The sequence below is a fragment of the Microcaecilia unicolor genome, chromosome 1 (genome assembly GCF_901765095.1).
Source record: "Microcaecilia unicolor chromosome 1, aMicUni1.1, whole genome shotgun sequence".
Taxonomy (NCBI): domain Eukaryota; kingdom Metazoa; phylum Chordata; class Amphibia; order Gymnophiona; family Siphonopidae; genus Microcaecilia; species Microcaecilia unicolor.
The window spans coordinates 735,604,453-735,616,765 of NC_044031.1; the positions used below are offsets into that span (position 1 = coordinate 735,604,453).

The window sequence follows — 12,313 nt, forward strand, 5'->3', positions numbered from 1 at the left end:
GCATGCAGGCAACGCTGCTTGCCGCCACGCTGGTGACTGGCGCAGGGATGAGACTTCTCAAGCCTTGGGGGCCTCCAGAAGATTCTTGAGCTGGCAGGGCCCGGAGATCCCCGCCAGCCCAGGTATTTATCTTTACGGGAGGGGGATGGACAGAGAGGAAATATGTGGGTCATGCCCACCCAGTCCACCCCCAGGCCCATCCAAAAATTGAAGTCTGGCTATGCTACAGTTTAAGAGTCTGACTTAAATATGACCGGTAGGTTTTAAGCGTCTGACTTAAATATGACCACCCCCTGTCCTGCTCTGATTTTTTAAATTTGAGGTTAGACTCTTTCTTCTGCTTTACAGAATGTGAGTTCCTACAGACTAAATAATTAAGAGGAGATAATTTTTTCTTTTGAACCAGACTAATACTTTAGAAACCACGAACCATTCGGCACCTAACCCTTACCGTTCAGTGAATCCAGACTGCCCCAATTTGACTGCCCCTATCGGACCGACCGTTCACTTGTCTATTAGATTGTAAGCTCTTTGAGCAGGGACTGTCTCTCTTTGTTAAATTGTACAGCGCTGCATAACCCTAGTAGTGCTCTAGAAATGTTAAGTAGTAGTAGTAGTATTACATATAGCAGTGATTTAACCAGAGCTGAGATTGTGATGTCATAATGCCTCATTCCACCAATGCCTAAGAGCCAACCTCATCAGTGATGTCACAATGGCTTGATTGTCCTATATTTGTCTCACTCTTATCTATTAGATTGTAAGCTCTTTGAGCAGGGACTGTCTCTCTTTGTTAAATTGTACAGCGCTGCGTAACCCTAGTAGTGCTCTAGAAATGTTAAGTAGTAGTAGTAGTAGTAGTAAATTATGACAACGTTGCAGTATTACTTTAGCACAGCTATGCTACCGTTCCTGACGAGACCAAAATAAGTTCCTGATTAGCATCCACTTTCTAATTTTCATTCCACCCAATGCTTCAGCTCCATGTTCTGCATCTTGTTTTTTTCTCCAGGGAGCCTCGGTTATTCGTATGTTGGCCGAGTTCCTGACGGAGCCTGTATTTAAAGCTGGGCTACATGTAAGTATCTGTTACTAACAATATAGAACATTTCACCAAGGCCTTGGCTGTATTCCAAGTTGTTTTTAGTCCAAGGTAAAGTGTTCCCTTTTGGGTTTCTAAAGTCTAAATATATTGCATAACAACTATTTGGATTTGTGTGACATTTTTTTAAATCCAAAACAGATCCTAAGGCAGGAATTGAATTTGAGTTCCCTGGCTTACAGCTCATGGCTGTAACCACAGTAGTCTTCAACCTTGCTCTGGGGACACACTTAACCAATCTGGATTTTAGGGTCTTTGTAATCAGTGCTTTGTTTTCTGACAGTAAAGGCATCTTTTTTCTTCTCACCAGTCTCCAGAAAGTAATTCAAGAGGAGGGGCTGGATTAGAGAGCTTTATTTTGTCTGTTTCAGTCTCAGCCCTCCCATCATGATCTCTGTAGGCTGCTGCCTAGGAGGAGAGGCACTGGAGGAAGCAGGCAACAGAGGGTCCTTAGAAGGAGGAGTGGCCTAGTGGTTAGGGTGGTGGACTTTGGTCCTGAGGAACTGAGTTCGATTCCCACTTCAGGCACAGGCAGCTCCTTGTGACTCTAGGCAAGTCACTTAACCCTCCATTGCCCCATGTAAGCCGCATTGAGCCTGCCATGAGTGGGAAAGTGCAGGGTACAAATGTAACAAAAATAAAATAGATACTATTGGAGATTCTACATGGAATGTTGCTATTCCACTAGCAACATTCCATGTAGAAGGCTGCACAGGCTTCTGTCTCTGAGAGTCTGACGTCCTGCACGTAGGTGCAGGATGTCAGACTCACAGAAGCAGAAGCCTGTGCGGCCACATTGCTGATCTGCAATAGTGGAGGAGTGGCCTAGTGGTTAGGGTGGTGGACTTTGGTCCTGAGGAACTGAGTTCAATTCCCACTTCAGGCACAGGCAGCTCCTTGTGACTCTGGGCAAGTCACTTAACCCTCCATTGCCCCATGTAAGCCGCATTGAGCCTGCCATGAGTGGGAAAGCACAGGGTACAAATGTAACAAAAAAAAAAAAGCCCTGCATTAGCCCTATGGGCCTGACTCTTCTAAAAAACTAAACATTTTTTCTTAGAGAATAACCAACAACATGTGGATGAAATCCAACTGCATTGAGTGATCTTCTTCAATTTACTTCTGTAAATACCAAGGTATTCCATTCCTCCGATGCATGCTAGTCTGAAAGAATACTGAACAGATTAGCATGCATCGGAGAACTGCATTATACGAGAACAGCAAGAATTGCAAGACCCAATATCATCTGATTGAGTTCATAATTAGAAAAGCTGGCATAGTATTAGGATTTCACCGACATTTACATAAGTACATACGTATTGCCACACTGGGACAGACCAAAGGTCCATCAAGCCCAGCATCCTGTTTCCAACAGTGGCCAATCCAGATCACAAATACCTGGCAAGATCCCAAAAAAGCTCAATACATTTTATGTTGCTTATCCCAGAAATAGCAGTGCATTTTCCACAAGTCAATTTAGTAATGGTCTATTCACGTTTCCTTTAGGAAGCCATCCAGACCTTTTTTAAACCCCGCTAAGCTAACTACCACATTCTCTGTCAACGAATTCCAGAGTTTAATTACACATTGAGTGAAGAAAAATTTTTTCCAATTCGTATTAAATTTACTACTTTGTAGCTTCAACGCATGCCCCCTAGTCCTAGTATTTTTGGAAAGAGTAAACAAACGATTCATGTCTACCTGTTCCACTCCACTCGTTATTTTATAGATCTCTATCATATCTCCCCTCAACTGTCTTTTCTCCAAGCTGAAGAGTCCTAGATGCTTCAGCCTTTCCACAAAGGGAAGTCGCCCCATCCCCTTTATCATTTTCGATGCCCTTCTCTGTACCTTTTCTCATTTTCCTATATCTTTTTTGAGATGTGGTGACCAGAATTGAACACAATATTTGAGGTGTGGTTGCACCATGGAGCGATACAAAGGCAATATAATGTCCTCACTTTTGTTTTCCATTCCTTTCCTAATAATACCTAACATTCTATTTGCTTTCTTAGCCACCGCAGCACACTGAGCAGAGGGTTTCAACGTATCATCAACAACGACGACGAGATCCCTTTCTTGGTCGGTGATTCCTAATGTGGAACCTTGCATTACGTAGCTATAGTTCGGATTCCTCTTTCCCACATGCATCATTTTGCTTACATTAAATGTCATCTGCCAATTAGATGCCCAGTCTCCCAGTCTCATGAGGTTCTCTTGTAATTTTTCACAATCCTCTCGCGATTTAACAACTTTGAATAACTTTGTGTTGTCAGCAAATTTAATTACCTCACTAGTTATTCCCATCTCTAGATCGTTTATAAATATGTTAAAAAGCAGCGGTCCCAGCACAGACCCCTGGGGAACTCCACTGTTTACCCTTCTCCATTAAGAATACTGACCATTTAACCCTACTCTCTGTTTTCTATCCTTTAACCAGTTTTCAATCCACAATAGGACACTACCTCATATCCCATGACTCTCCAGTTTCTTCTGGAGTCTTTTATGAGGTACTTTGTCAAACTCTCTTCTGGAGTCTTTTATGAGGTACTTTGTCAAACTCCTTTTGAAGATACACAATATCAACCAACTCGCCTTTATCAACATGTTGGTTCACCCCTTCAAAGAAATGTAGTATATTGGTGAGGCAAGATTGCCCTTCACTAAATCCATGTTGGCTTTGTCTCATAAATCCATGCTTTTGAATATGCCCTATAATTTTGTTCTTTATAATAGTCTCTACCATTTTGCCCAGCACCAACATCAGGCTCACCGGTCTATAATTTCCCGGATTCCCTCTGGAACCTTTTTAAAATATTGGCGTTACATGGGCTACCCTCCAATCTTTCGGTACCACACTTGATTTTAAAGGTAAATTACATATTACTAACAGTGGTTCCGCAAGTTCATTTTTCAATTCTATCAGTACTCTGGGATGAATACCATCAGGTCCAGGAGATTTGCTACTCTTCAATTTGTCAAATTGCCCCATTACATCCTCTAGGTTTATAGAGATTTCATTCAGTTTCTCCAACTCGTCAGCTTTGAATACCATTTCTGACACCGGTATCTCTCCCAAATCCTCCTCAGTGAAGACCGAAACAAAGAACTAATTTAATCTCTCCACTATGGCTTTGTCTTCCCTGATTGCCCCTTTTACCCCTCAGTCATCTAGCGGTCCAACCGATTCTTTTGCCAGCTTCCTGCTTTTAATATACCTAAAAAAAAAATTTACTATCCAGCTCATTTTCGAAAGAGATCGCCGGCCATCTTCCGACACAAATCAGAAGATAGCCGGCGATTTCCTGAAACCGGCCAAATTGGTATAATCGAAAGCCGATTTTGGCCGGCTTCAACTGCTTTCCGTCGTGGAGCCGGCGAAATTTCAAGGGTGCGTGTCGGTAGGGTAGTGAAGGCGGGACGGGGGCGGGATGGGGGCGTGCTCAAGAGATGGCCGGCTTCACCTGATAATGGAAAAAAGAAAGTTGGCCTTGACGAGCATTTTGCTGGTTTTACTTGGTCCTTTATTTTTCATGGCCCGGCACTCCCCCAGTGGTCACCAATCCCATCCCACCCAAAAAAATAAAAAATCCAATTGCTTGGCAGGGACATCCTAAATTGAAACTATTTTTGCGTAGCTTTTTCAGTAGTACCAGTGGGATTTGAACTGGCCACCTCTGGATCACAGGACTGGTGCTTTAACCACTTGGCCACAGCTCTACTTATTTGGGTAGCCCTCCCTTTTGATTATGCCCCTTCAGGTCGCTGTCAGCCAATCACAGACAGGGGTCTCTCTCAGCCACTCACAGACAGCAAAATGCGCTGTGATTGGCTGAGAGAGACCTGAAGGGGCATAATCAAAAGGGAGGGACATCCAGTTAAGTGGAGCTATGGCCATGTGGTTAGAGCAGCGGTCTTGTAATTCAGAGGTGGCCATCCAAAAAAGTGCAAAAAAAAAAAAAAAAAGGACATCCCTGACAAGCACTTTTTTTTTCCACTTTTTTAAGTTGTATGAAGTCTTTATTGAACATTTATCAAAACAGCATCACAAAATACAGCACTCCAGAACAAATAAGTCATAGCATAACTGATCAGCAAGATCTAAACATCCAGAAGTACCGTATCCCAACAGTGTGGGTGTCCTCTACTGCATGGGTCCCGCGCAGCCCCAACGAGAGGTGTAGATCTCCAGTTTTTCCACGGTGCTTGGGGTTGGAAAACATCTGTGAATCTCCTAATTAGCTCATTATAATAACCTGCTGATCATTTGCATTCTGTTTTTGTTAGCTGCTACCGTGACAGGGTGCCCGGTTGGTGTCCTGGCATGTGAGGGGGACCAGTGCACTACAAATGCTGGCTCCTTCCACGACCAAAGGGCTTGCATTTCGCCGGGTTTGAAATGGCCGGGCCCGGTTTCCATTATGGCCGAAAACCGAAGCCAGCCATCTCTAAACCTAGCGATCTGAACATTTGACCTAAATGTTGAGATTTAGCCGGCCCCAACCGTATTATCGAAAGAAAAGATGGCCGGCCATCTTTTTCGATAATGCGGTTGGCTCCGCCCCTTTGCGGGGCCGGCCCCGAATACGGCCGGCCATATAGATGGCCGGTGCCGTTCGATTATGCCCCTCTATGTGTTTTTGCCTCCAACGCAATCTTTTTTTCAAAGTCCCTCTTTACCTTCCTTATCAGCGCTTTGCATTTGACTTGCCATTCCTTATGCTGCTTCTTATTATTTTCAGTCGGTTCCTTCTTCCATTTTCTGAAAGATTTCTTTTTAACTCTAGCTTCCTTCACCTCACTTTTTAACCATGCCGGCTGTCGTTTGGTCTTCCTCCCTCCTTTTTTAATACACGGAATATATTTGGCCTGGGCTTCCAGGATGGTATTTTTAAACAGCATCCATGCCTGATGTAAATTTTTGACCCTCGCAGCCACTCCTCTAAGTTTTTTTCACAGTTCTTCTCATTTTATCATAGTCTCCTTTTTGAAAGTTAAACGCTAACGTATTGGATTTCCTGTTTATACTTACTCCAAAGCTAATATCAAATCTGATCATATTATGATCGCTGTTATCAAGCAGTCCCATCACCATTACCTCCCGCACCAGATCATTCTCTCCACTAAGTACTACGTCTAGAATTTTTCCTTTTCTTGTCGGCTCCTATTCCAGTTTCTCTATAAAGCAGTCCTTGATTTCGTCAAGGAATGTTACCTCCCTAGCATGTCCTGTTGTTACATTTACCCAGTCAATATCGGAGTAATTGAAATCACCCATTATTATCGTGTTGCCCAGTTTGTTAGCCTCCCTAATTTCTGATAAAATTTCTACATCCATCTATTCATCCTGGCCAGGCGGACGGTTGTACACTCCTATCACTATCCTTTCCCCCTTTACACATGGAATTTCAATCCATAGGGAGGCATGCACTGAAACATGGCCATGTTGGGTTTTATGTCTCTTAATTGAAAGTTATATTTCTTCTAATTGTATTTTAATAAATTGTCTATCTTATTTTTGGTTTTTAATTTCATTTTTTTCTGACATCTCTTGTGAGACCTAGCCTCTATGGTTTGACTTGTTGAACTTATTGGATATTATAAATGAAATAAATGAAAATTGCGGACGCTGAATTTTTTTTTTATGCCCAGATATTCAGTGCTGGTATCCAAATACCAGCTAGGTTTGAATATCCCGGTATAACCTGACTGCGGTTATCCAGGTATTGGTGAAATTCAGATTGGTACCAGATAAAACAAACCTGATAAAGTTAGGACAGCTTTTCTTTATAAAGATACTTGGATGCCTATCCAGCTCATTTTCGAAGGAGATTGCCGGACATCTTCCGACACAAATCGGGAGATGGCCAGCGATCTCCTGAACCCGGCCAAATCGGTATAATCGAAAGCCGATTTTGGACGGCGCCAACTGCTTTCTGTCGCGGAGCCGGCCAAACTTCAAGGGGGGGTGTCGGTAGGTTAGTGAAGGCGGGATGGGGTGGGAAAGGGGGCGTGGTCAGGAGATGGCTGGCTTCGCCCGATAATGGAAAAAAGAAAGCCTGCCCTGACAAGCATTTCGCCGGCCTCACTTGGTCACCCTCTTATCACCTTGCATCTTTCCCTGTCCCTCATCCGCCTAGCCCCCATGTTTCTCACCTTACCCACCCCACCCTCTTCCTGTAAGACTGTCATTGGAATGTTTTGATATTTCACTTATATATACTGTTATTTATCAACATTTGCTTATTTCTGATCTGAAGAAGAAGGGTTACCTTTGAAAGCTAATCAAGAAATGTATTAAGTTAGTCCAATAAAGAAAGGTATCATCTTATTTTCTTTTCCATGTTTTATTTTATTTCTAGTGATTACCTTCATCTAGTATGATACCAAGGCTTGCATAGTGTTCTTCATCAGTGCAAACCCTCCTTTATTCCTCCATTGCTGATTGTATATTTGGAGAAAGGAATTCTGAATTTTTTGTGGTTCCTCATTGTTTCTGTTACTATCGGAAATCTTCATACATTGTTGCACCTTTTAAAGGACCAGTAATAAAAATGTTGTAATACATGATCTTTTGAAACATCACATGCCTCTTCTTCTCATTGTTTGAAATTATTCTTGAATATTGCAAAAACGGTAACCAGGTTTTTATTTCTTTAACTCTTTTACAGTCTTACCTCAATGCATTCAAGTATGACAATGCCGTTTACAGTGACCTGTGGACTCACTTGCAGAAGGTACCACATCAGCATTGATACCATTCTGTTTTGGTAATTTGAATGCAGACAGTGTAGTTAGAACAACTACAGTTTATGTGAGAAATTCAACCATTCTCCAATGGGGGTGAACCTGTGATTTTTATTAACATAGAAACATGACGGCAGATAAAGGCCATCCTGCTTATAATCGAAAGAGAAAAACGCCTATATTCCGACCTAAATCGGGACATGGACGTCTTTCTCACGCGGGTGCCCAAATCGGTATAATCGAAAGCCGATTTTGGGCGTTTCCATCTACACTCCGTTGTGGGAACGAATAAAGTTGATGGGGCGTGTCGGAGGCGTGGTGAAGGCGAGACTGAGGCGTGGTTATCGGCTGAGCAGAGATGTGCGTGCTCGGCCGATAATGGAAAAAAGAAAGGCGTTTTTAGAGAGAATTTAGGTCACTTTTGTTGGACCCGTTTTTTTTTCACGAACAGGTCCCAAAAAAGTGCCCTAAATGACCAGATGACCACCAGAGGGAACCGGGGATGACCTCCCCTGACTCCCCCAGTGGTCACTAACCCCCTCCCACCAAAAAAAAAATGAACGTTAAACACTTTTTTCCAACTTGTAAGCCAGCCTCAAATGTCATCCCCAGCTCCATGACAGCAGTATGCAGGTCCCCGAAGTAATTTTAGTTTAGTTGGTGCTGCGCGGGACCCATGCAGAGATGAAAAATCGGAAGGAAAAAAAAAACCAAGCAAGTGCACTCAGGGATGTCTAAATTACCAGGATAGTAAAAGGGAGAATTGAACCAGCAACCTTCTAATTACAAGCTCAGTGCTCTAGCCAGTGCTCCACATTATTCAGTTGCTTAGATGTCCTTCCCTTTCCATTAAGTCCCTTCAAGTTTCTGTCAGCCAATCACAGCTGTTTAGCTGACACCGATGTCAGAATGTTGGAGGTGCATTCTATTAAATAGGATTGGTCAGTTCCTTGAAGCACAGCCAGAGCTCAGCGTCCTGCACAGTAACGCTCAGACACCAGAGAGGGAGGAGGGGAGCCTGACACCAGAGAGGGGGGGGGGGGGCTGACACCAGAGAGGAAGGGGGGAGGTATCTCTGTCACACACACACTCTCTCTCTCTCACACAGTCAATGTCTTTCCTCTCTCTCACTCTCACACACTGTCTCTCACACACTCTACGTCTCACACTGTATCACATTCACTCTCTATGTGTCACACAGTCACTCACACACTCTCTTGGTATCATACACTCAGTCTCACAGAGAGTCTTTGTCTCACACACACTCTCTCTCTCGACACACTGTATCTGTGTGAAATACACTCTCTCTCTCTCTCACTCTGTGTCTCATATACGCACTTGCACACACTCTCATTCTCACACACACACTCTCTCTCTCACAGACACACTTGCACCCAGACTCACTCTCTCTCTCTCTCACACACACACACTCGCACATTCACTCTCTCTCTCACACACAGTCACTCTCACATACACTCTCTCAAACATACACACTCCAAGGAAAGCCTTGCTAGCGCCCGTTTCATTTGTGTCAGAAACGGGCCTTTTTTACTAGTCATTTATAAACTGCTGTTGTCTAGAGCGGGATACAAAAATCACATATACTATATAAAAAAACAATACAATAAACTTAACAAACACACTAATCAAATTATCTTGAGGAATTTAAACCACTAAGTCATTAGGTCTGAATATGTAGTTATCAATATTGTTGCTATCGTAACGTGGAGGGGCATTTTCGAACGGGGACGACCATTTCTAAGGGCGCTCAACTATAAGGATGGTGCCGCGAAGGGGCGAAGCAATGCGTATTATCAAAACAAGATGGACGTCCATCTTTTGTTTCGATAATACGGTCAGGGACGCCCAAATCTTGACATTTAGGTCGACCTTAGAGATGGTCGTCCTCGGTTTTCGGCGATAATGGAAACCAAAGACGTCTATCTCAAAAACGTCCAAATCCAAGCCCTTTGGTCGTGGGAGGAGCCAGCATTTGTAGTGCACTGGTCCCCCTCACATGCCAGGACACCAACTGGGCGCCCTAGGGGGCACTGCAGTCAGGGCCGGTCTTAGCAAGTGCGGGGCCCTATGCAGACCAATTTGGTGGGGCCCCATCCTAGCCCTGCCCACCATAGCCCCGCCCCAGCCTGGCTCCGCCCCCACCCTAGCCCCACCTCATTGATAAGATTATTCCATTTTTAGAAAATTTTTTTATTTATGAAATTTCAAATAAAGACAAATGACATTAAACGTACAAAAAAACTGATTGAAATAATAAGCAAAATGCTATCATGAAACCATAAACAGCACTAATTCCAAGGACAAGACGAGCTACAACCTTATGCGTGGCATGGAAAGCCAACTTTAATTACACCGGGCTCTAAAACACCAGTGCACAACCTAGTGAAAAAAAAACAAAAAAACAAAAATGGCTGCAAACTATACGCTAGCAGAATACTGCACCTTCCTTGATCACACCTGAAAAACACATGAAGGCAAAATACTGAACTGGAAAGTAACCTCAAGAAGTCAGAATCAGCATGCAGCAATACTACAAAAATTGAAACTTACATGAAAAATATCGCAGATGCACATTTCCAAAAACTGACATATTCCAATTAATAAATCCTGAATAAAATAGTTTTTTCTACCTTTGCTGTCTGGTGACTTTGTTTTTCTGATCATGCTGGCTCAGTATCCGATTGTGCTGCTATCTGTCCTCTTAACTCCGTTTCCAGGGCTTCCTTTCCATTTATTTCTTTACTTTCCGCCTTTCTTCTTCATTTCTTGCCCTACATCCGTAAGTAAAAGCTGGGTCCTCCGCAGACTTGACTGTCCAGTGGATCCAACTTCTGCCTATTTTCTATATCCATGTGCACTTTTTCTCCTCTCTTCCTTTTCCCTCACCTCATCTCCTTCCTCACTCTTCCCTCGCCTCCATCCATGTCCAGCATTTCTTCTCTCTCCTCCATCCACCCATGTCCAGCGACCCTCCTGTCCACCCTGCCATCCATCTATGTCCAGCAACCCCCCAGTCCCCTCTGCTCTCCCCTGCCATCCACCTATGTCCAGAAACCCCCCTCCCCTGCCATCCACCCATGTCCAGCGACCCTCCTGTCCTCCCTGCCATCCACCTATGTCCAGAAACCCCCCTCCCCTGCCATCTACCCATGTCCAGCGACCCTCCTGTCCCCCCTGCCCTCCTCTGCCATCCACCTATGTGCAGAAACCCCCCCTGTCCCCTCTGCCCTCCCCTGCCATCCACCTATGTCCAGAAACCCCCCTCTCCTGCCATCCACCTATGTCCAGCGACCCTCCTGTCCCCTCTGCCCTCCCCTGCCATCCACCTATGTCCAGAAACCCTCCTGTCCTCCCTGCCTGCCCCTGCCATCCTGTCCAGAAACCCCCCTCCCCTGTCACCATGTCCAGCGACCCTCCTATTCCCCCTGCTCTCTCCTGCCATCCTCTTCTCCCCTCCAACCAAGGAAGGTTAACTTTTCTTTTAAATTTACCCTCCATCGCCGCCGGGAATCCAGCACAGCAGCGTCAGTGAAAACGCTCCTCCCGGCCTCGGGGGCGGGACAATGAGAATGAACGAATCAGGAAGAGCTTCTATTCTGCTACAGACGTCGGGGGGACTCGGGAGGGGAGGAGCGTTTTCACTGACGCTCGCTGCTGTGCTGGATTCCCGGCGGCGATGGAGGGTAAATTTAAAAGAAAAATTATCCTTCCTCTTGGTTGGGGGGAAAAGAAGAGGGTGGGCAGGGTGGCGGTAAGCATGGCGCGACGGCGCTGTGCCATGCTTACCTGGCTTGTTGTTTACGTCGGTGCCCTGGGAAGAGGGTGACTGAGGCGTGCCGCGCGGGGCCCCCCTAAGCGCGGGGCCCTATGCGGCCGCCTCGGTTGCCTCGGCCTAAGACCGGCCCTGACTGCAGTGGACTTCAGAAATTGCCCCCAGATGCATAGCTCCCTTACCTTGGGTGCTGAGCCCCCCCAACCTTCCCCCACAGATCCGCCTGCCTGAAATACACTGCACCCACTACAACTGCTCCAGGGACCTGTATATTGCTGCGATGGACCTGAGTATGGCATTTGAGGCTGGCATAGTGGCTGGCAAAAAAGTATTTTTAAACTTGTTTTTTATGGTGGAAGGGGGTTAGTGACCATTGGGGGAGTAAGGGGAGGTCATCCCCCATTCCCTCCGGTGGTCATCTGGTCAGTTCGGGCACCTTTTTGAGGCTTGGTTGTGAAAAAAAATGGTCCAAGTAAAGTCGGCCAAGTGCTCGTCAGGGACGCCCTTCTTTTTTCTATTATTGGCCGAGGACGACCATCTCCTAATCACACCCCAGTCCCGCCTTCGCTACCCTGCCAACATGCCCCCGTGAACTTTGGTCATCCCCGCGACGGAAAGCAGTCGAGGGTGTCAAAAAATCGGCTTTAGATTTTGCCAATTTGGACGACCTT

The 12,313-nt window shown here is 45.1% G+C and overlaps 1 protein-coding gene across 5 annotated transcripts in view; it reads left to right on the top strand.

Annotated features, from left to right (window-relative positions):
* LOC115459871 (aminopeptidase Ey-like) overlaps window positions 1-12,313 on the top strand; it is a 188,222-nt gene that overhangs the window by 132,012 nt on the left and 43,897 nt on the right. For all 5 annotated transcript variants that reach the window (XM_030189679.1, XM_030189678.1, XM_030189681.1 and 2 more), the window contains 2 exons: window positions 1,013-1,078; window positions 7,774-7,839. In XM_030189679.1, the coding sequence (XP_030045539.1) occupies window positions 1,013-1,078; window positions 7,774-7,839 (132 nt within the window). The remainder of the gene's footprint in view (window positions 1-1,012; window positions 1,079-7,773; window positions 7,840-12,313) is intronic.